The sequence below is a fragment of the Delphinus delphis genome, chromosome 7, assembly GCF_949987515.2.
Source record: "Delphinus delphis chromosome 7, mDelDel1.2, whole genome shotgun sequence".
NCBI lineage: Eukaryota > Metazoa > Chordata > Mammalia > Artiodactyla > Delphinidae > Delphinus > Delphinus delphis.
This window is the reverse complement of record NC_082689.1, coordinates 4,919,435-4,944,176: the sequence shown is the minus strand read 5'-3', so window position 1 is coordinate 4,944,176 and position 24,742 is coordinate 4,919,435. Positions and strand designations below refer to the sequence as shown.

The 24,742-nt window shown below is 43.5% G+C and overlaps 1 protein-coding gene across 7 annotated transcripts in view; it reads left to right on the top strand.

Annotated features, from left to right (window-relative positions):
* Positions 1-24,742, top strand: part of AGAP1 (ArfGAP with GTPase domain, ankyrin repeat and PH domain 1) — a 557,152-nt gene that overhangs the window by 361,643 nt on the left and 170,767 nt on the right. For all 7 annotated transcript variants that reach the window (XM_060015879.1, XM_060015878.1, XM_060015876.1 and 4 more), the window contains one exon: positions 13,497-13,665. In XM_060015879.1, the coding sequence (XP_059871862.1) occupies positions 13,497-13,665 (169 nt within the window). The remainder of the gene's footprint in view (positions 1-13,496; positions 13,666-24,742) is intronic.

Below are 24,742 nucleotides of genomic sequence, written 5' to 3'. Positions count from 1 at the left end.
GTTCTGGGGGCTCCAGGTCCTAACAGATGCCGTCGCTGCCACCAGCAGTGTTCTTTCCTGCCCCCTCCTGGTGGTGTCTTACATGTCACTTCCTCCCGGAAGCCTCCCCCCCTGCTAGGCAGGCCTGTGTGGGCACCGCTGCTGGGTGCCCGCACCTTACCCTCTGGCTCATTTCCCTGTTCTCTTGCCTTATTTCACGGCCCCGATTCTCCCCCAAAACTGGGAGCTCCTCGGAGCCGGAGACATTCTGGGTCCTGTTGCCAGCGTTGCCTTCACATTGAGCCAGTGCTGTTTTGTCGAAAGAGTGAAAGAATGATGGCACGATTAGCCGAACGCGTGGCCTGTCCTCACACCTGTAGGCCTGCAGTTCTGAAACTGTAGGAAGGGAAGCCGCCATGTGATGTTTTTAAGCCACAGAAAAGTGTCACAGTCACTTCCAGGCTCCATTTCTGCAGAATGAAGAGCAGGTCACCAAGGTTGGACAGGAGTTTGAGATGTTTTTTGGTTTTGTTCTGCTCTATTTGTAGTAAAACACACATCACATAAAATTTGCCGTCTTCACCATTTTTAAGCAGATGAGTTCAGGAGTGATGAGGCCATTCAGTGTTGTGCAACCCATCACCACCGTCCGTTTCCGATACTTTTTGATTTTGCAAAACTGAAGCTCTGTCCCCATTAAACACTGACTCTGAATTCCCCCTCCTCCAGCCACCCTTCTACCTTCTGTTTCTATGAATTTGACTACTGAGTACCTCGTAGGAGTGGAATCATGTAGTGTTTATCTTTTGTGATTGGCTTATTTCACTTAGCATCCTGTCTTGAAGGTTCATCTGTGTTGTAGCATTTCCTCCCTTTTTAAGGCTGAATAATATGCCATGGTATATACATACAATACCATTGGATGTATACAGGCCAGGGATTCAACCGACTGCAGATCGAAGACATTCGGGAAAAAAATTCCAGAGAGTTCCAGAAAACAAAATTTGAATTTCTCGCACGCCAGCAGCTGTTCGTATAGCACTTAGATCGCATTGGGCATTACGAGCAATCTAGAGCTGATTCAAAGTGCACAGGAGGGTACGTGCAGGTTATATGCACGTACTGTGCCGCCCTATACAAGGGACTTGAGCATCTGCGGATTTTGGTGTCCGTCGGGGTCCTGGCACTAGTTCCAGGTATACATACGCATTCTGTGTATCCATTTGTTGGATGGACACTTGGGCTGTTTCCTCCTCTTAACTGTTGTGAATGATGCTGCTGTGAGCACAGGTGTACAGATACCTCTCTGGAGCTTGAGGTTTTAATGTAAAAACTACAGTGTGGGAGAACTACTGAGAATGGCTGAACTTAAAGATGCCCAGCATTCATGAGGGCCCTGGATGAGAAATACCACAGAGAAATCGCTAGGCCCAGTCATGAGCATGGTGGGTTCTGGAGGATTCATAACCTGAATGATGGTCTGGACATGGTCCATGTGGCATGCAGACACCCACCCAGCCCTGCCCACATGGGCCATGGGCTCTCTCTGTGTTTGCCAAGTGCCCTCCAGAGGTGAGGGAGGCTGTCCCTCTCTGCTCTTTAGGTGACCTGGGAAATATTTTTGGCATTCATCCAGCAAGTTTCAGATAGTATGATAAATTATTTCTCCCGTATATCAATGATTTCAAACCCATGGAATGATACTGCCACAGTAGTATAAATATTTTCCGGGAATAGCTACAAGGTTTTTTTGTTTGTTTGTTTTTTGTTGTTTTTTTTGTTGTTTTTTTTTTTGCGGTACGCGGGCCTTTCACTGTTGTGGCCTCTCCCGTTGCGGAGCACAGGCTCCGGACGCGCAGGCTCAGTGGCCGCGGTTCACGGGCCCAGCTGCTCCGCGGCATGTGGGGTCTTCCCGGACTGGAGCACGAACCCGTGTCCCCTGCATCGGCAGGCGGACTCTCAACCACTGCGCCACCAGGGAAGCCCCTAGCTACAAATTTTGTTAGAAAAAGATGACTACTGAAAAACTCATACCTATTACACATACACAAAAATGTTAGAATCTTTATCAAACTCTTATTTCTGCCCTGAGGAATTCCTTGTTTATTTTAGGTAGCCCTTGGGCTTTGAAAGTGTTTAGATTGATGGTTAAAATGGCCAAAATGCAGGCTCACCATAGTACACGTCTTGATGTTGAGAACAGAGTGACCATAAGTAGGGTGAGATCAGACAAATAAGGTCTTCCTATCTGTATAGAAATTAAACCACCGGGTAGCCTAGACCCTACCTAACTTAAAAATCTTTCTACATTGAAAAATTCTTCTGCCTTCTTGCTTTTGAAAAAAAAAAAGTATATATATGTTTTTATAACTGTGCAGAGTTAACCGTGTAGCCTGTGGATCTGAGTAAAGCTTCCAGAGGAGTCCTTGGAATATCGTCTTATCAGTACGCAGCATGATGCTTCATCCTTGTGCCCAAGCTGTATCACTTGGTTTTCCATTTCGGGCCTTTTGAGGGTTACTAATTATGGCCGGAAATTCTTGCGAAAGGTAAATAAATCAAACCCGTCCGTTTTCTTCACTGACGGCAAGTCGCTCCGGAGAACTCTCAGTGGGAGAGATCGGACGTGGGGGCACAGTGCGGGAATATTCTTTTTCCCTGCTGCCAAGAAATGGAATTTCATTATTCGACTTTGTAAGTATGTGCTTCTCCGGTTCTAACCTGGTTGCCGGCTGGTTGCTACAGTGTTGGGAAGGAAGGAGAGGCGGAGGCGGAGAGACCTGCTTCTTCTCAGGTGTGCCTGTGGCCCCAGATGGAAACCAGTCAAGGTGCGATTGATGTTCATTAAGTGCTTGTCAAAACTGAAAAATCTTCTAATCAACAGCCGTCTAGCCGCGGCCCCGCCGATGGCTGGGAGTACCGCCTCTGCCGCAGCGGCTGTTTGCCTGTTACAACTCTAGGCTAAAACTCCACTGATGATTACATTAGGCTAAGCTGCGAAGTAAATGAACCATATCTTATTTAGGTGCCACGAGCTTCAGTGTAGTCCTGCCCCGCAGGGAACTTGATAGCGTTTTATGGCTTTAAAATTAGTGTAGCTTCCCATTTGCTGCAGGGTGCTTGCCTGTTATGCCTTTGAACTCAATAAGCAAAGGGAAGGGGGCCTTTTGTTTTTCTCCCTTATTTTTCTCCCTTGCATGTTAGCAATTTTGTTTTGCATCTTTTCCAGACGGCATTTTGCAATAAAAATGTCTGACTACCCTGTACATGCCTCCCCCACCAAAAAAAAAAGAAAAGAAAAGAAAAAGGAGGAGGGGGGAGAAAAAGAAGAAGAAAAATGTAGAAAATGTCACGCGTTTGCAGAGGACAGTTTTTTTTTTTTTTCCTATGCTGTGAAGTGAAAACTAGCTTTGCAGGTCACCCCCATGGCTTATCCTGTCGGAATGGCCACCCCCAGTGGGGATGCTGCCCGCACTTCGGGAAATGCCCACATAAAATCAGAGGGCAAGTATTTCAGTATTTTTATTGGACAAGAGCAGTAGAGCCAGCATTTCTAAAGCGCTTTGGCATTCTTTCAAGCTCTTTGTATATTGTCTCAGTTCATCGGGACAACAATCTCATGAGGCAAGAACTATTAACACCCTTATTTTTCAAGATGTGGAAATCGGGACCCAGACTGGTTAAATAGCGTGGCCCAAGCCCACAGCTCCTGACAGGCAGAGGCTCCCAGGCACTCTCGCTCTGAGGCCATCCTCTGGCCCGGAGGAGGCTAACTTTGTTTTCTGTGGACATCCATCCTTGGTTTAGGAAACCAGAAAACTATGTTAATCAGTGACCTGACTGCTATTCATTTGAAATGAATCTGATCATACTACTGTGAACCGCCTTGGCGGGCAGTAAGCAGCGTTAGGAAAACAGAATCACTCCTAAAAAAGCAATGCATTGGGGAAAAAAATAAATAAGGAGACTTCCAGACAGGCCTGGTGAAAGTTTTGAAATTAGAAGAAGTACTTAAATTTTGTGATGGGCAAAAACCGAAGTGGGAATTTTCCTGTCCTGCGTTGGGCCAAATGGTAGAAGAAAAGGCTTAGCGATCATTAGTGTCCTCTGAAGGCAGACGTGTGTGCTCTTCTTCTGTCTTAAAAATCTGTTTCTTCCCGCTAGGAAATCTCTTGTCGCCATCCCTTCCTTCAGGCACTCCTTTAAGTGGTGTCCCTATGCTTTTACTCCTTCCCATTCCTTTGCAGTGTCTGAGTTGCTTTCCCGAGCGTGTAAATCCTACTTCTTCATTTCTTCAGTAAAAAGTCACTGTGTGTCTGTCTTGCGTCAGACACTTGCTTGGTGCTGGGGATACTGTCCCTGCCCTCACAGAGCTCACAGATACTAAATAAATATACAAATAAACATTTTGTAAAAATGTTTTAAAAATCGCCACAACAGTGAGAGACCCACGTACCACAAAAAAAAAAAAAAAAAAAAAATCTGTTTCTTTAAGTGCTTCATGTTCTAGCAGATTCATCCCAAGAAATCTGAAGTTTTAAAGTGGTTCAGATAGAGCTAATTATCATTATGGTGAACATTCCTACATAACTCAGAATTTCCAGGATCCAACTACTGGTCCAGTTGTTTCAAGCCATATTTAATTATTAAAAGAGTCGTGGAGCCAGGGAATGGGGCTGGCTCCTTGTGGTTTATTGCTGTGAACTCTCACTCATGCGTGCCTCTGGGAGAGACCTGCCCGCATATCCAACACACTGCTGTTGTATAGGCTAGGTCTGAGCACGCATGGGCTACAACTGGGTAATGTTCAATTTAACCTAAAATGAGAAAAATCTTTCTTGCAGTGTGAAGCTCAATATACTGGGTCAGTCAAGGCAGATGCAGTCAAGAAGCAAAGGTATATTCATAATTCAACGTAGAATTCCCTGCTATTTTGATATATATTATACTAACCTGTTCCCCCTGGGCTAATGTTGGGCTTGAGCCCACATGTGTTGGATGCCAGCGCTTTGAACACATGCACCGGAGAGGTTTGCCCTGCTTCAGTGGTGTTGAGCTCCCTGTGGAAGCGAAGGGTGCCACCACGGATCCCTCACGACGCTTCACCAACCTTTTCCGTTACCACCTCTTAGGTAGTTACCCAGGCCCAGTAAAGCCTTGGTTCAGAATCAGGTGTCCTAAGCGTTGCCTTTGCCTCAGACGCCATTTGACATCCAATTTGCCAGGTATCTTCTTCCTGCGGTGGCCACAGGTCACGTTGACATCCGCTGGTCAAGTGGTCTTTCCGAAGCAGCTCCAGAAGTGAAACAGTGGAATTCTGTTGGCTGTCTTTGGGAAAGCAGGCGGATTCTCATAAGTGGGATTCTGTTGGCTGTCTTTGGGAAAGCAGACTGATTCTCATAAGTGGGATTCTGTTGGCTGTCTTTGGGAAAGCAGACTGATTCTCATAAGTGGAATTCTGTTGGCTGTCTTTGGGAAAGCAGACTGATTCTCATAAGGTTTTTCTCTTTGAAGCTGCCTGCTACCTTTGCTATTGTAACTGTGATCCTTTGGAGAGAAGGAGAAATTGTCTTCTTTGAGGGATGTGATCTGAAAGGATGTGGCCGGGAGATTTCGCATAGTTTTACGATACTATTTTCATAGTGTTTTTAGGGTATTGACTTTCCTCTGTGCCTGTGACTATATATGAGGCTATTGTTTATTATTCATCCATGTCGGACTTAAGCGTTTGCTTGGTCTCTTTGAAGGGATGGTACTATGTATGTCTTTATAGATGAGTTTCCTTTGAAAATAGTATTAAGTGGAGTTTGGGAATAGCAGTGCATCTGACAATGGCTTCTCTTACATCTTTTTTTTGAGCCCAGAAGTAAGGGTTTTAAAAAACAGAATTTATATAAACTACTGTTCCTCTTGAACCTGGACACATTCATGAAGTGGAGTGAAAATAGGGAAGACTGAGTTCTTCCTCTCCTCCAGGAGAAGACAGACATATCTGCAGACCATTTGTAATATCTGCACAGCTCAGGCTGCAACGCCCCTCCCCCAGCTGTGTGCGTAAAATCACACACACAGAGCCCTTGGCTGTTTTGTGAACATCAAGCTAGACTAGTGGGTGTCAAACCTTTTGGCCTTAGGGCCCTTTTACCTTCCTAAAAACTGAAGAATCTGAAAGAGCTTTTGTTTCTGTGGATTATGTCTATTGATGTTTATCATGGGAGAAATGACTGAGAAAGCGTTTAATATTCATATAATTCATTTAAAATAATAACCTATCCATTACATATTATTCCATAAATAACATTTTTTTAATGAAAAAGATACTTTCCAAAACAAAAGGAAATCATAAGCAGGGTAGCATTGTTCTCCATTTTTTCAAAGCTCTTTGATTTCAGTTCAGAAAGTTAGACCATCATTTCTACTTCTGCCTTCAGTCTGTTGAGACATGTCGTTTTGGTTAAAGTATGTGACGAGGCTCTCACAGAGATATTTAGTTGGAAGAGGAAGGAGTAGTTTTATTTTAAGTGTGCTTTTCTGAAAATTTATTTTTTTGAGGTATAGCTGATTTGCAATGTTATGTTACTTTCTGCTGTACAGCAAAGTGATTCAGTTATACATACATATACATTCTTTTTCATATTCTTTTCCCTTATGGTTTATTATAGGATATTGAATATAGTTCCCTTTGCTGTACAGTATGACCTTGCTGTTTATCCATCCTATATATAATGGTTTGCATCTGCTAACCCCAAACTCCCAATCCATCCCTCCCCCTTGGCAGCCACAAGTCTGTTCTCTATGTCTGTGAGTCTGTTTCTGTTTTGTAGATAAGTTCATTTGTGTCATAGTTTAGATTCCGCATATAAGTGATATCATATGGTATTTGTCTTTCTCTGTCTGACTTACTTCACTTAGCATGATAATCTCTCGGTCCATCCGTGTGGCTACAAATGGCATTATTTCATTCTTTTTAATGGCTGAGTAGTATTCCGTTGTATACACGTACCACATCTTCTTTATCCATTCACCTGTCGATGGACATTTAGGTTGCTTCTGTGTCTTGGCTGTTGTAAACAGTGCTGCAGTGAACATTGGGGTGCATGTATCTTTTTGAATTAGAGTTTTTGTCTTTTCTGGGTATATGCCCAGGAGTGGGATCGTTGGATCATATGGCAATTCTATTTTTAGTTTTTGGAGGAAGCTCCGAACTGTGTACCATAGTGGTAGCACCAGGTTACATTTCCACCAACAGTGGAGGAGGGTTGAGGAGTATTTTAATAGCCATTTCAGGTCATTCAGATCATGCATGTTCTTCTTGGATACTACACTAAAACTTGACATGTGACAGTTTATTAAAGCTTAGGAATTCAGTGAAATTTTCCTTCTCTGCTGCATTACATCCAATGACCTGTCTTGCACTTTGAATGATCTTGTATCCATGCATGTGACACACCATGTGTCAGTCATTTCAAAAAGCTTGTTTAACTGAGGTATGCAGATTTCCAAATGGTGATACTTTTCATCAAGTAATACCCCCAAAATCACATTCATTAATATCACCACCAGTCTTGTCAGAAAAGTCTCCAGGTATTTGGAAGGTGTCATGGTGAGAGACACAAGTTTTCGAAATTCTCATTGTTGCTGGAAAGCTCAGACTCTCTCACTGGCCACAAATACTGTCAGCCGCTTTCCTTACAGTACAAACACAAGAAAAGTACTTGTTCTTTTTCAAGAAAATATCTACCACATACCCAAGACCGAATAACCATAGTTAATGTCTGACATAGTCATTCTTTCAAGTTGAAGTGTTGTCCCAGCAAACAAGTGGCGAATTCAGCTTGTGAATGAAACACTCAGGGAAGAGCTTTCCTGTGTAGGATGGTCAGCCTCGCGGCGCAGCACAAACACTTAAGTACACTTGCCGCGGCATCACCTGGGAAATTTAAAAGCTCAAAGGTTAGAATTTTTTTAATCAGTAGGTTTTTTGTGGAGTTTTTTCTTGGTTTATTAAGAACATACTTTGTTATCTAAAGTTAGCCAGTATTCTTCAAAATATGATTTTGAGTGGCTAAATTATCACATAATTCAAAATATTTGTCATGGGCATTTAGGTGCTTGCTTATCCTTACCATTATCTAACTTCAGTGAAAATTCCTGAACTCAATTTTGTCGTATCTTTGAGCCTTAGAATTATTACCTAGAAGGGAAATTCCTGGGGGAAAAAATGTGGCCATTTTTTCAGGCTCTTGATTTAACAGTGAATATCCTTCTGTTAGCAAGATATGTGAGTGTTCTTATAACACCAACTCTGGTTCGGTATTCTCTCAAGTTCCTCTATTTTCTTCTTTACAGTTACGCGAAATTAAAATGTTGAAGTGTTAATGTAAAATGAGTTCAGACCAATAAAATCAAAGGAAATACAAAAAAAAAAAAGAAAACATCCTTAGGTGAAACTTTTTTGTTTTTTTTTTGTTTGTATTTAGAGAGCGTGACAATCGGTAAAATACTGACAGGGTACAAAGTACAACGTGGTTACCATTGCCTTATTCGTGCTGAGGAGTCAGCGATATTTATTACCCACATTGCTTTTGCACCATCGAAGCAAATTTCAACAGAGGGAAAAAGCAAACTATCTCTTGGGGTTGTTTTGAAAATAGTGTCGAACTCATGAAGCCCCTGATAGGGTGTTGAGGGCCACACTTTGAGGACTGCTGAACTTAGGTTATGCAAAGAGAAAACACGTGACTAGATTAGCCGTGGCAAAAAGACCAAGGCAAGCATCAGTATGTCCTAACAGTTACCTCACTTAGACAAAATATTAGATAGTAATAGAAAATAATGAATTTCTCAACATTTATGTACAGTTAGAAACCAGAGCTTATTGAGAAAACCTAATTGGAACAAAGATTTCTGTAACTTTTCCATCATTTAATTATGGGAATGAAGACTCTTTATACCTTTAAAAAGTATATGTTAAAACTGGAGCAATGTTGATTGCATTTCAAAGCTGTGTGTTTTATGCTGATGATCTAATCTTGAGATGCCAGTCACATCATTGATGCATTTGGGTTTAGCTTTAAGATCTCGTTAACTGCTTTTTGGTACCCTATGAACACACGAAGCAAACCATCTTTCACCAGACAGCCAAAGGTAACAAAGGGATGGGAGGCAGTGAGAATCAATATAGTAAGAGTATTTTTAGGGACTATTGATGGATTGCTGTATTTTGAGCTTAACTTCAAGTGCCAATGCCCCAGAGCTGACTAAGATGAACTCACCATTTACTGAGAACTGTAGGCCATCACGCACACAGAGGGCTCTGGGATGGGCAAGACGAGCCCCACACATCGTTCCCTTGGCCGTCTGGGGAGAACTCCGGTGAGGTGTTTTTAGGAGCTTTGTGCGGTATCTTGATGAGGACTTGGTACCACTCTAATTGCCGGAGCTGAGTGCCATCCAGTGATGACCTCCCAGTCCTGGTAATGGGTAACTGTGAGATTTTAGGACAACAGCGTGACAGCAGCCAACCCGTTAATTCTCGAATCCGGAGGGATCTGGTTACACCCACCGAGGCACTCAGGACTCCACGCCCTCTCCCAAGGCAGCCCCACCGAAGGTGGGAGCCACACTGAGCTGTGCTTCTGTCAGCAAGCTGAAAGCTGTGGGTCCCTGACAGGGCTCTCCATTGCTAGCAGGTTCCTCTCACTGCACCTCATTTGCATCTGGGACATCAATTAGCATGTTTGTTGAGGCTAATTGAATGAAACTCAATCATAGCTCTTAATTGCTTGACTATGTGAAAAGAAATCACATTAATGCAGCTAATTAAGTGTACGGCAATAGATGCAACATAATTAGGAGGAAAATGTAAAAAACAAGGGATGGCAAAGGTGCAGGAGCGGGGTGGCAGGGGGACGCTGTGCTGGGTCCTGGAGCTTCATCCACGCGGTCGGGGACGGGTCCCTCTGCTCCGGCGCCTGCCTGCAAAAAATAATCCACGAGGTGAGCATGGACAACTTGAGAAGAAAAATGCAAATAGGTTTGCAATTACTACTTTTTCAAGCTGTTGAGGGGCAGGAGATAGCACCTCTGGGGGGCCTGGCTCTTGAGTGGGCCCCGGGGACTTGTTAAGTGCTGTTTAAAAGTACTTGGCTTTGAATTACCCTCGTGCCTTGTTAAAGGGTTTTTTCCCCTTTTATCCTCGATCAGCATTTTCTGCAAGGAACACGGAGAGGGGTTGTATCTGTAACGTTTGCATATCAAAATCAAGCTCGCTGGCTTTATTTCCCCCTGCACGGTCCCTACCTCGGACCATCAGGCTGCGCGTCCCACTTCTGAGGAGGCGACATTGTTTGGTGGTTGTAGCTTTAATTCCTCAAGTACCAAGCTGGGGAGAGATGAAAAGGGTAGTTCTTTCAAAAACGGAAAACTCAGTGTTGTTTCTCTTGGGAGAAGCTAGAAGCCTCAGGCTCACATATCCACCTGTTTCTGAAAGACTTTTATGGATTAGGAAATGGGTCTTGTCACATTTTTATAAATTTTAGTGAATTGCCAGACTTATATTCTGATTTTCTTAAGAACTGGTTCTTCTGCACTTTCAATGCCTAACTCAGGCAGGAAAACAGATCCCCCAGCCCATGCTGAGCCAAAGATAAATGGGTTCTGTCGCCGCGTTCAAATCCAGAGAGCCAACACTTGGTACATTTCTATACTAATTTTAAATAAAATATCCTGGTTATTGTATGTTAAAACATGCCTATTAAAAAAGAGACCACGCTGAGGCTTAGTCACTCTCTGATTAGCCTCATTTTAGAGCCCATAAGCCATAAATGCTCAATTACACTCCTGTTATTGTATTTTAATTTGTTAAGAATTGGCATTAAAGAAAAAAGTTGTAGCAACTTGATATTTTTAAAGGAGTAACTATGCAAGAAGGAATTCATTATTTACAAGCATTAACTTTGGTTTTGGGACTTGGGTTTGCCTGTTTGGAGTAAATGTTAATGGAAGTAAATGAAAGATGCTTAAGAACAACCTTTTTTTTTTTTAAATAACCTTGACCCTTGGCCCTGTACTGACCAAAGGCCACTTCCTTCTTCCGTGTGCTTTTTGTCGGCCATCCTCGTGGTGAGCTTGGTCAGGAGACTTCTACATTTCTTTCAGTCTGCTTTATCCTTTAGCCTAATTTAATGATAATAACTCTCTTTCCATCCTTTGTCCTCATCCTTTCAAAACCACAACTTTTTTCATAGTAGATTATATTTGCGGCAGGGGGCGGGGGGGAGGGGTAGTCGAAGCATCTTGCCTTTCAAGTGGAGTCTTTAGTCTGTTCCCAGCTAGACACAGCCCACCCCTTCTCCAAACCTGTGATGACCCTCCTCCTAGATGCCCGTGGCCGACCCTGGCAGATGTCCCTCCCTAAGCTGCCCTGGGAGATGAAATGCACAGCTGGGCAGCCCAGGGTGCATCAGCACCTCTGCTCCTGGCTTCCCCGGCTGACAGCATACGTGCTGGTGCAGATGCTTCTCTCCGGATGGTTTGTCATTGCTGAGGAAGGCCCAGCCTCGCCCCTCCCTGGAGGAGCTGATCTGAATTTGCCCCTACTTGGTGCAGCTTCTGATCCTTTGTTTGTCTTCAGGCCCACGTTCCTCCTGATTCTAGCCTCAGCTTTTTGACCTTGAGCTCTGCACTAAGAATTGGCCATTTGAGGTCTGTCCTTAGGAAGTCACCCTGGATGCTGCGTCATCATCTCCTGGGCTGCTGCTTGGTGAACCTTCCAGGGTTCTGTAATCTCCATCACAAGGCCCCCGTTCACGTTATGGAGTTTCTCTTCCAGCCCTTCCTCCTGTGTTGAGAATTCGCCCACTCCCTTTCCTAAGTCTGGGGTGGCTCCCATGCGGCCACAAGTCCAACTGCTTGGGTTTCAGGTGAGGTCTGACACTCAGAGCTGGCCCTCCCTCCTACAGATGCTGGAGGGAGGACAGTTCTCTCTGTCCCGTACAGTCCCAGCGACCCATATGCGGGTTCTTCCCCCTGTGTTGGAATCTAGTACTTTGAGTTCCTTTTTGTGCCATAACTTCTGTCAGCAAACTTCCTACTTGTGGTTAAACCAGTGACTGCTTCTCAACCCCTTCACCTTATGGAATATGGACATTGTCTTGCAATTAAAAGAAGCCACTGGAGTCCTTCTCTTGGCTTCCCTAGCACCTTCTGTGCGCTCTGAAGCTTCTGCCGTTCACCTGGACTGACTTTCCTCGTCCTGCAGGCCGAGGCCTCTGACCCGTGCACTTTGCCGGTAGACCTTCATCTAGTTCTCTCTCTGTATCTGTTGACTCTGTTGATCGGCAATTATAAGGAAACAGCTCGCTTCTCCAGACTCCCTGGGTCGCTTGCAGTCGCATGCCGGATCGTTTGGCAGTTCTTCTAAAATTAGATCGACGTGAACTCTACTGTTTGTAATCAGTACAGATTTATTGGTCTTTCCCTTTATATCCTAAAAGGAATCCACCAAGATTCTGCCAAGGAAGGAATCTGGTTATTTCATTTCCTGGTTAGTCTTAAAACACTTGAAATATTATTTACCCAAGAGTGATTTAGATTGTATCCTTTCTTCATGTGTGATGTTGGTTTAATGATATATCTGCAGAGACGGGGGTTCATTGCCCCCCCAAAATATATGAAAGGGTCAATAACTCCTCTAATTTGTCAAGAGGCCCCTCACTCTGGCTCTCAGTTGTCTTCTCTTTCCCCACCCAACAGCCGATTCTTAAGTATTGTTTTCCTCCATATTGAATTAGGTGACGGCACAAAGAATTCCCTGTGTACCTAGACTTCCCTTTAGTTCCGTGATAACTGCTAGTCATTGACCTCCAAAGTGTGGACAAAAGCAAGATACTTTTTCCGAGTACAGTGAATCACTTGGAGAAACATAATGCTTGAGTAAAAATAATGCGCCTTCTTTTTTAGCATCCAGCTCTTGTGACCTCCATGTGTTTTCAGCACCGTACCACTGACCCCCTCAGACATCTTCCTGAACAAAATGCTTGACCTCTTACTTAGAGTTTTCACCTGAGTTCCCACCAGACAACTTCAGTCTTACCTAGATGTCTAATGGTATTGCTCTCGGAGACAAAAAGGTTATTACAAAATAGTTCCTACTCCATGGAATTTTACCCAAAACTTACAGGAAGAGCCCAGGTTCCTAATGTACCATCTAATGTGCAGCAGCTCGCAAAATAGGATTTCATGTCCGTACTGGTGTCTCATCCTCCTGGGTAGAAGGCATCGACTGTGTCTCCTGTATTTCCAGGGCCTGGGTTAGTTCAGGACACAGAGGCAGAGCTGATATCAGTGTAATGATGATGCCACCAGTACAAGACAGATCAAAACCTTATTTTTAAGCGCTTGCCACCGTGGAAGGGTCATAGGATTACAACTCAGGATGCCTGATAGAACCTCTTGTCCTAGATTGTAAAAGGTCTTTCTTTTAATCTCTCTTGGATGTTTAACATTTTGAACAGGATTACATGCAGAATGTTCATGGCAAAGAGATTGATCTTCTGAGAACCACTGTGAAAGTCCCAGGGAAGAGGCCGCCCCGAGCCACATCGGCCTGCGCGCCCATCTCCAGCCCGAAAACCAACGGCCTGTCCAAGGACATGAGCAGCTTGCACATCTCACCAAATTCAGGTAAGCTCACAGCCGACATGCTGAAGAAATCCAGCGCAATGGCAGCAATGGGTGGTCCTGGCTGGAGGACAGTGCTGAGGTTTTTGGATTAAGTGGAGATTTTGACCATTAAGGTTGTAAACTAAGGTTTACAAGTCTCATCTCTTCTGTGGATGATTGTTTGCGCTACACCCTTGGGTTCCTGGACTGCCAACAAGCAAACTGTGGCACTTTGAGTCACAGCTGCACAAACCACTAGGCTTTCCCAGGGCTGGGCGGTTGAAAGTCACGTTTTACACATGATGGAGGTTTAAGGGCCTTCTAAAAAACATGAATTCATTGTTAAGGTGTCAAGGATTAGTATTAACTAATTCGTAGTGACTGTGTTTAGAAAAATGGAAAAGCCATTTGGAGCAAGATTTAAAGGAAACCCCTAGGCCTGTATAAAAGTTCAGATTCTCTCAGTTTTCTCTTGTAAATGTTATGTGATTCTTTCACACAATTTTGGTTTTCTTTATCCTCTTTTAAGGGAGAATCTGGTTTTTGCTCAGGATCAGAGAAAGTTAGTGTTTTCTCGGAATAGATGTGTTGAGAAATTCCTGGCTTCGGTGTGCAATGCAAACCATTCAGAGTGTCGTGGTTTGTTTTTGTTTAAGAGTCTTGGCAAACTGTGCTGTGGCTTTTACCTTCCCATGATCGCTTATCAGAGAAAAGGTGGTAAGAACCGCTTTAAGTCTTCCGCCAACAAACTCAGACTCCTCCAACATATGAAATCCCTTCACAGATTTCAGTTGTTTCCTTTCCTGTCTCCAACCTACATCTGATCTTCTCAAAATAGATTTCTGTTCTGCAGTCATTCCTAGCATATGTCTCTGCTTCTTAAAGATGCTGCCTTTTTTCCTTTCTGAAATGTTAAATGTTTTTAAAGAGGAATAATGCTGACCCCACAGTTCCATGGCATGAATGACATTGTTTGGCAAAAGGAGGGTAAGAAAAAGGGGACAGAATTTGGGGTCCAGCAGCCTGGGCTCTACTGCCCGGTGCTGCATGGTGTTGAGCAGGTAACTGAACCATGTTTTACATTAGGCTGATCTTGCCTGGCCCTGCCCCCATCACAGAGGTGTGACGGCAGGTGCTGTGGAAACTCATGAAGCACAATACAAACATCAGCTCTTGTGACTAATCAAAATAAAACTGGCCTTTCTGATAACAGAGACATTAGTTCATTCTAGAAAGGTGATACGGTTACTTTATGTGGTCTCATGACCTGCTGACCTTCCTTCCAAGTGGTACATGAGTTCTCCTTTTCTAGATGGTGTGCTAACTCCATGGGATGGGAGGAGAGAAAAGCGCCCAAGAAAAACTATGTTTCCATACTGAATGAAAAGCTAATGTCTTCATTAATTTATTTATTTGTTCAGAAAGTCCTTGCTGAGCACCTGTTCTGTGCCAGGAATTGTGCATTCTGTGGATCCAGAATCTCTGACCTCCAGAACTCCTGTGCGAGGCAGTCACCCTATAACCAACTTTCCACTTCCCCTTCTAACCATTGGACACATCTGTCCATTTATTTGTTCAAGTCAGCAAGCATGTATGAAGTTTCTAATGTGTGCCAGTCACTGTCCTGAGCTCTGGGGGTACAGAAAAATGAGGCATAATCCCTATCCTCTGGAATCTCACCCTCTGGGAGGTGGGAAAGGTGAGCAGATGAGCCAGTGCAGTGCAACAGCTCATAGGAGGTGTGAAGGCCCAGGGGTGATGTGCTCGGCTTCACCCCAGGAGGTGGGGCAAGGCTTCAGGGCTTGAGGGATGCCTGTGTGGGGTGTGAAGAAAGGATGGGAACTTGCCAGGCACATAGGACGAGGGAAGAGTCCTGATGATTTGAAGACGTGTCGGCTATGTAGATTTGGAGTTTGAAATGTCATCTAGAGACATCTTTGGGGCTTAACTGCCACTTACTGTCCTAAGGAAAATGTAATGTTTGATAACAAATAGAGAATACAAAATGCCACATGAACTTTATCATATCCCCAGAGGAGGTTATGTCATGGGCCTCGGCTAGGGATTGAGTTTTCAATGCCCAGTTGCTTTCTCTTTAAGATTCTTGCTATTGGGTGAATGGGAAGATTTGGGTCACGATTGAAATCCCTTTTCCATGGTCACACCCATGGTCGGTTTATTACAGCACATCCTGTCGACCCTAAGCTGGGGAAATCCCCATTCAAGGAGCCTGGTAGATGTTTCATCTTCTTTGGGTCACAAGTAGGGACTCGGAAGTGGGAATATGATGTCCGCAGGAGCACAGCACCACTGTGCTGTGGAAAGTCCCTCATGGTCACAGCAGTGCCCAGGGATGGTGCCCTCAGCTAAGCCTGTGGGCAACGTCCTTGGCTGGCATCACCCAGAGCTCTACCCTGTTGTTCATAGAACTCTCTCACGTGGAGAATTCCAACCCAGCAAATTTAATTTCAAGTAAATGGATGCTACTTTTAAGTGATGGACTTTTAGCTAAAGATAGGTATTAGTTATTTTAGAGCTAACTTGCCGAAGAACTTAACCCACTACTTAACCTCATCTTTCATTCTCAACTCATTTGAATTCTGCCATTTTGTTTTAGACCTCTGGAGTAACTGGGCGTCTTTTGTTTCTTTTTAGCTTTTTTCTTTTTTATTCGTTTTCTATCTCCATGTTATGAATTAGATCAATGTTACGTGCCTTCCCTTCTAGTCATTTTTTTCATTCACATAGACCTGATACACACTTGTACTGAAATCTTTGTGTGTAACTTACTAATGTCTTAGCATAAAAGTCCATAGGCAGAGTGACTCAGCCAGTGGATATAAACACTTACAAGATTCTCCGTACATATTTCCAAATTCATTTCTAGAAAGGTTTTATATAAAATACCCTTCCGTCCATAAAGTGAGTGCTCATTTCACCTCTACACATTTTTAGAATCTATGCTAATATTATAAGCAATAAAAATATCTCGTGTTTTGTTTATTTGGATTTCTTCAGTTAGTAGTGAGGTTGAACAGCTCATATATTTATGAGGTTTTTGTGGTTCTTGTGTTGTAAGTGTGTAGATGTATCCTTTGTCCATTGTTGCACTAGGTGCTTGTCTTTTGCTTATTGACGTGTAAGAACTCTTCATATATTAAGGATAACAACACTTTGTAATATATTTTGCAGCTATTTCCCCAGTTTACTATTTGCTTTTTGAATTTTGTAGTCTTATTTACATACAGAGTTTCCCCCTCTTTAGTATGTAATCGAATCATAAGACTTGTACTTCTGTAGTTTCTACTTTAGATATTTAGAAAGCCTTTAATAATCCTGAAATAAGATCATAATTCATATATATATATTTCAGAGTTATAATTTTATTGTTGTTCCTTTTCCCCTTTTTTATAATTAACCTCTAATCCACCTTTAATTTGTTTGGGTCTATTATATATAATAGGAAATCTAGTTAAACTTTTTATTCAAATATATAGCTAATTGTTCTCTCTCTCTTTGTTATTTCCTTTTCCTGTTGATTTTGTTTGTCACCTTTCTTGCACAACTAACTCATTTAATCAAATTAGCTATGTTTCTGGGCTTGAAAATTTATTCCATTGACCTACTTTCTCTGCGCTGTGTGGGTTTACCTCATTGTCTTAGATTCATGGCTCAATTTATATCTGGTAACGTAACATATGACATGGTTTCATATTACTCTTTTATTTTATAGTGTTTCTTGGTTATTGCCACCATTTATTTTTTCCAGTAAACTTCAGAATAACTGGAAACCTTTCTCTTCCCCCCTAAAAATAATCTCATTGTGACTCTAACTGGCATTGCTGTTAATCTATGAATTAATTGTGGAGGAACTGACATCTTAACTATATTGAGTTTATCATAGAACACAATTCTTTCCCAGTTTATTCAGACTTATTATATACCCCTCAGTAAACTTTTAACACTTTTTTCCATTTAGATCCTGTATGTGTCCTGCTAATCCGTTCTATTACTTTATAATTTTTGGTGAAGTGTGAAGCTGATACTTGGTGGGGCGAGGGGTTGTCTATTCTATCATCTAATTGGTAAGAAATAAGAAAGATCCTAATTTTTGTATTTTTTATATCCAGCCATCTTACTGAACTCTTCCTGAGTTGGAATAATTATCCAGATGTTTCTCTCAGTTTTCTAGTGTGGAGTCGTAATGCATTCCATGTTTCAAACATTATGATGCCTGACTGTGTGTCGATGTTGACTTTTAGTTTCTCCCAACCAGTTTAATGATTTGGATACCTTATTGCTTTGCCTCCTGTACCATTCACTTACCATCATCGTTGAGTCTGCTGCACGCCCAGCCCTGAGGAGTGCTCTGGAGATTCAGGGGGCCCTCCCTCCAAGGGCTTACACGCCGATGGGGGGTGGAAGAATCAGAAGATAGACACACAAGCAAGACCACTGAAGCTGGTGGTAATTGCTAAAGGGTCTAAAAGGGGCAACTGGATAGAAAACTACTTGCAGGAGATGGTGGTCTTACATTATTCCTAGTATCGGGGAGTGGTTGGCCAGTATTGGAATGCTGACTACCTTTCAAACATTAAAATGCTAGAAATGTGATACTCTTAATACCGAGTTTCGCCAGGGACTTGGGGAAGAGGAGGAGAAACACATTGTCATGCCTGATACTGCATACCTGCATACTGATAACCCAGCCTGGGTCTCATCTGGGGGCTCGCGAGTTAACCAGAGCAGAAGAGCTGCCGTGAAGATGGGGTGGCTGCCAGCTCCATTGGGCACCTGTGGGATGCAGGCACTGCAGGCTGAGGGACACGTTCAGGAAGAGTTGCCCAGTGGCATCCCCACCACCAGCCCCACTGGGAAAGTGAGCAGCATGCCTGGGGAGGATATCCTGATGTGGATGCCCATGCTTGCAAGAGAAGGAAGCAGGTTGGAAAACGCAGACCTCTGCATAGACCCGGGGAAACATAAACGAATGGCAAGGAAGGGCAGCTCTGACCATGAGGGACGTAATGCAGGTGTGCCAGCCCGCCCATGAACTTGTATTGTTGGTCAAAGACAAAGCCACCAGTTAGCATGTGCCACACACGTGCCCCAGGGGTGCCGAGTCTGTTCAGCCCTGATCTTACTCATAAACATGAGTGGACAGCCAAGACGTTTGTGGACACCAACAGTCAAAATGTGAAAGACCAACATAAGCAAAAGGACAACTGATCTTGGAAGAAAGAGAGTGATAATTTGGGGAAAGAGAACTTAAGAGGAAATTACAACTGGGATCATCAGAAAGATTTAAGAGGTTGGCTTTTGTATTCCAAAATGAAACAAACAGACAAAAGATGACATGAAAAACCTGGGGAGAAAGAGTTCTTGGAAGTTAAGGAGAAAGTTTGCAAAACTAAAAATTTCAGTAGATGGATTACATACTATAAAGAACTTGGCTTAAAGATACTGTTGGCAGTATAACAGAAGAAAATATGCTAGAGGTGACAAAGGAAATGCCAGTGTCTTCCCATCTGAAGAGTCAAGTAACAAACTGGATGGGAGAGGAAGCTGTAAACACGGACAGATCCCCAAAAGCATCCAAGATAACGGGAAGACTGAGGTTACCTATCAAGGAAGAAAACTCTGATAGTCCTTGACCTTCTCAAGAGTAACACCTTGTATTTGTTACAAGAACAAATAATTTTGAATCTAGAAGCTTATGTAGAGCCAAACTATTATCAATCAAGTGTGAAGACATTTTTAGGTCACATACAGGGATATAGAACACTTCCCTCTCAATGGATTTCTGAAAAAATTACTTAAGCATCTACTGCAAGAAGAAGAAGAAGGAGAAGGAGGAGGAGAATCGAGAAGATATTTCTTTATTCAGACCTGGTTAAATTCCACCTTCCCCATCACATCTTCCCCTTCCTCCAAGGTCACTTGCTGAGGATGCCCAGGGCAGTATCCACCATTTGCGTTCCTTCGGCGTGGAACCCACATTGCCATTCTAATGGGAACCCATCGGAAACCACATTTTAGAGTCTGCCCAACTGTCATTTCAGGGACGCTTCCAGAGAAGGGGGTCAAATGTCCAAAAATATTTTCTGACACGAGTTTTTGGCTGGGTTGGTAGAATAATATTCATATATGACAGAATATAGGATTGTTTCGCCTCTGACAGGTATTTTGACATTTCAGTAGACAGCAGGAAAACATAATGGCCAACAGTAGAGGCTTTGGAGCCAGAAACACCAAACTGAATCCCATCTTCCCCATCTTAGGACCTAAATCCCAGCTTCCTCATCTTGAAAATGGGAAAACAGTGCCTACCCCCATCCTTGTAAGGATAACACTCTGCATGCCTCTCCAAAGCCTGACCCGGGGTGACTCTTCAGAACTGTATCAGGAATCCATCATCATAGTCGTGCTCATCACTAGTGAAGAAAAGAAAGGAAGAGGGTTGAGAAATTATGTTTTTGAATTAATTTTGGTAAATGCCATGAAGTGATTATTTAGCTTTTGAGTAGACATAGTGGGTCAGAATCAGCTAAACCCACGCCCCGCAACCCACAGCTGCCCCCATGATGGCAGAGAGCTGGGCAGCCAGAGAAATGCCCTTCAGGACTTCCCTGGATCTGCATGGGGGGCTCTGCTCCAGTTCTGTGTGTCCATCCTCTCTTTATTCCTGTGTTCGCCATAACTCCTGGTTGCGACATTTGCTTCCCAGATGACAGCTATCTTCTCATCCCTATAGTGTGTCTTTGTTGGGTATTTGCAACTGTGGGTGTGTTTTTATCCTAACCAGATTGATGCTGAGACCTGCGTGACGGGGAGACCTTTCCGCCTCGTCTTCCGCCCCCCCACCCCCCTGCACTCAGGCCCCCAGCGGTTTCAAAATATGAAAGCCGTCTGGAGGGTTGAGGCTGATTTTCCAGGGGTGGGGGCAGGGATCTCAATGTGTTTTGAGTATTGAACCGCTGTGGACATCGAAAGTCTCAACCATGCTGTGTCCCTCCACACTTCAGTAATCAGGGCATCCAGCAAACCCATAAAAAACCCAACTAATAGCATGAATATTCAGTGACCTAGAATAGTAATTAGTGTCATGAATATTAATGTGATCGGACTTGCTTTTTCCTCTCCTCTTTCTCTCCCATCCTCTTTCTCCCTCTCTCCCTCTCTCTTTTTTTTTTTCCACTTAGCCGGCTCTAAAGATGGGTCATAATGAGAGCATTTAAGAGGGAGCGCGCTCTCCGCCGTGACAGGGACTGGGGTAATAAGGAGAGCTTGATTAACGCGGAACACTTGGGGGAGAGATGAGAGGCTTCACGTGGGCCTGGTCGGGGGAGGCAATGAGACCCCGGCAGCTCTGTTGCTGCTCCCGGAGATTAATGAGGCCTAAGAGTGCATTAGGAACAGTGACAAAGGTTTGATCTAATGGGCTCAGTCATTTTTCCTTTGAGTGACAGACGCACAGAAGTAATTGGCTGTGCAGAATGGCAGCTCATTGGCGGTACTTAAGGACACATTATCCCCGTTGTGTGGCCCGCAGAGGCTGTTTATCAAAACCGCTCACACTGCAGACGCTGAGTCGCTAAGCTGCTGCTACAGCGGTAATAGCTATTTAAAAAAATAATAATAATAACGCAACATGCAACATCAAAACTAGATCCATGGTTGTCTTGTAGAGACAAAGTTTCTCTTTGTTTAGTTTCAAATGGGCTACAAGACATTTTCATAACTCTGGAGTCTGTGGAATCTGTTTTGTGCACCGGATGAGCCGTCTCCTCCCGGTGGGTCGAGTCGCAGGCTCGTTAGGGCATCGGAGCCCTTGGTCACCCGATGATTTCCCACACTTTGGATTCTGTTTGCAGCATGAATCCGCCGGTAACATAAATTGGATGCTGTGGCCAAACAGCCTTCTAGCAGCTTCGGTGGAGCCCCTGCAGACGATCGCCTTCTTGGTTGAGAATTAATTTGCTGGAGAATACTCCCCAAAACCAGTACCACGTGGTGATGTTTGCTTCCATAAACCAGGTTTTATTGGAGTAGGTTTTGACGGCTAATTAATAATTCATTATTTTTCGGTTAAAACCGTTTTGTGGGGTTTCTCTAAGACTAAAATTTGAAGAAGCTGGTGACATCTGAAATGAAATGGCTCTGAAGTTGTTCTTTGATTCTTTATAAGAGTTTTGGCATCTGCTTTCAGGAGAAATGCCTTCTTACTGTTAGTGGTTTCTGTGTTTAGACGATTCTCCCACTGAGATTTAGGCAAATGTGTGCTACATGGTTTCCATCATTAAATTGTAAACTCTTCGAGGCGTAGACCATTATTTCTCTTCCTTTGTTATCCCCTCCTAGCTTCGTGACCTAGCAATTATTTTTGCATTAAGTAAATATTCCTGAGTATCGCCCATCATGTGAGATGTAAGTGATAAATATTGAGAGTAAGTATTGTTTGCTTTCAGATAACAGTTCCTCCATTGCAACATTCCGTGATCAAGATTACTGGGGTACAGTTCACATATAAATCAAAGCCATGCCTTCCAGTTTAAGGAGACTGTCTTCAATCATTTGAACTCTAAATGGAGTGTTCTTTTCTGTAAGAACTGACAAAAGCAAGTTAATCCTTGATGATTTCCGTTAAAAACGTAGAAGGGGGCTTCCCTGGTGGCGCAGTGGTTGAGAGTCCGCCTGCTGATGCAGGGGACACGGGTTCGTGCCCCGGTCCGGGAAGATCCCACATGCCGCGGAGCGGCTGGGCCCGTGAGCCATGGCCGATGAGCCTGTGCATCCGGAGCCTGTGCTCCACAACGGGAGAGGCCACAACAGTGAGAGGCCCGCGTACAGCAAAAATAAAAAACAAAACAAAACAAAAAAAAAAACGTAGAAGGATGATGGAGGTACTGAGCCATACATCTCTATGGGAACAGATATCCCGATTAGTAAATAAAAGTTGCTTTAGAAACTTTTCCCCCATCTCAAAAATGTGTGTGTGCAGTGAAGAATAGTGTTTCAGCTGTTGACCTGATGCTTTCAAGATTGGGAAAATGGTCAGCACTGGGAGAGCTCTAGGAAAGAGGGCGGCTTTCACTGACCCAACGGCCTTCAGCAAGGTAGCTGGCCGGGGCCTCAGCTGGGACCAGGGCCTTGGGTTAGAGCCTTTCTGTGCTACAGTCAAGTCTGTGGTTGGCCCACTTGCTCCATAATCATTCCCACATTGGCAGAGGAGAACTTTTCCAAGTCATGGATGATGTCTTAGTCATGATGTTGTACCAGCTCCAAACCTTGTGGCCTGACATTTTGAGAAACCATGCATACAGAGACCGCGCTTCTCTCTCTGGAATATTCCTAGTGAGTGGTTAAACCCCAAAACATCCTGGCCCACGGACAAGCAGCTCCCCTTCACATCATCAGAGTTGCAAGCATGGAGTTCCTCAGTGCCCTCACCCCCTACAGGCTCTCTCTGTTCCGTCCTAAGAGATGGTTCTATGCAGCCTGGATGGGAGAGGAAGAAATCCAAGTGAGCACTTCTGGGGGTGGGACTGTGTGGCCACCTCCCTGAAAGGGCTTATAAAATTCAGTGAGAGCCAGGGAAGACTTCCCTCAAAGCAGTGCTGTCAAGTCACACTGAATTTTGTGCGAAACACACCTATTGTAGGTATCAGATGGAGGAGAAAGAATATTTTAAAGACAGGACTACTATTCATGGCAAAGGAGGAAACTGAACTATTGAATTAAGTTGTTGCAGGCATAGAACCAAATAAGAAGCTAGGAGAGAAGATGATATGAGCATCTTGGACTTTCTGTTTTAGAAAACATTATTACTTGAGTGCTATATTCATATTTTATTGCTCAAAAAAATCCTTAGTTTTAGCCTCCTTTTGTGTAATGTCACAATACCTCATTATAACTGTATTGCATATAAACTTGTTCATGTAACCCGTACCAAGAAATGGCTTGTAGGTGAGTAAGCACTGTGTAAGCATCACGTGCATAAGTAAGCATTATGGTGACAGTCTCCATAGACACCTTCAGAATCCGTAGTAGCAAGTGTTCCTCAGGCAGATAGATATAAATGGGCAGGATGAGAAGTGCAGGTGTCGTTCTGCAGTGATGAATGCTGGGACACCCAACTGGAAAAAGCAGATTTTGTCATAGCAATAAATATTTAAACTCTTTCCAAATATCAGAACTTACCTTCTGATTGTGCTTAATATTTTCTTCTTAATTTATACCAAGCACCAAATTCTATCCATCCCCAAGGTGGAGCAGCATCCCAGGGATGGGATGTAAGCAGGACCATGGATACTGTAGCTCACCTGTCCTTGCCCGTCAGGTAATCTCATTCATCCATTGCTTGCGTTATGTCCTAAGCACATGACTTCTTTCCTTTCTGTCTTTCCTTTTATGAACTCTACTTCTGATGACTTTGGCATTACCTTTGGAATTTGGGGAGACTAAGAGTGGGAAGAGTGTTGCCGAGTTGTCCCAATGCTAAATGCTGTACTGGTCCATATACAGGAGTAGGTGTTCAAGAAACACCATCGGTGAATGAGTGTGTGGGCTCATGTGAAGTGATGAATGACTAGGACACCAAAACACAGATAGGAGGCAAACAGTCCGAGCAGTTTACACACGAAGAGACACCGCCACGAGAGAAACAGGAGTGAAATATCTAGACTTCTTAGATTTTAAAGTCAAACAAAATTAGCAGTATCACCATTTTTGCTAAAAAATTAAACTGTAGAGAAAAGGGCAGCTCACTGTTGGCGAAATTGATAACAACTACTATCTTCAGAGGCTTTGCAGTATGCGAAGTGCTTTATGTAATTTGGTCCTTGTATTAACCACAGGGGGCATATTATGATCATCATCATTATTATCTCCATTTTATCATCATTGTTACTGTTCTTTCCATCTTACAGATTCTGAACTGACTTGTTTTCAGGATGCCCAGGTTCCATCTTCTTTTAGCCCACGGGTCATTAAGAAAATTAATTAATAACATATATCACGAGTCAGAAAGATGTTAATGCTGTTTAACCCAATAATAACTCCTCTGGGATGTCAGCCTAAGGAAGAGTCTAAAAGTAGA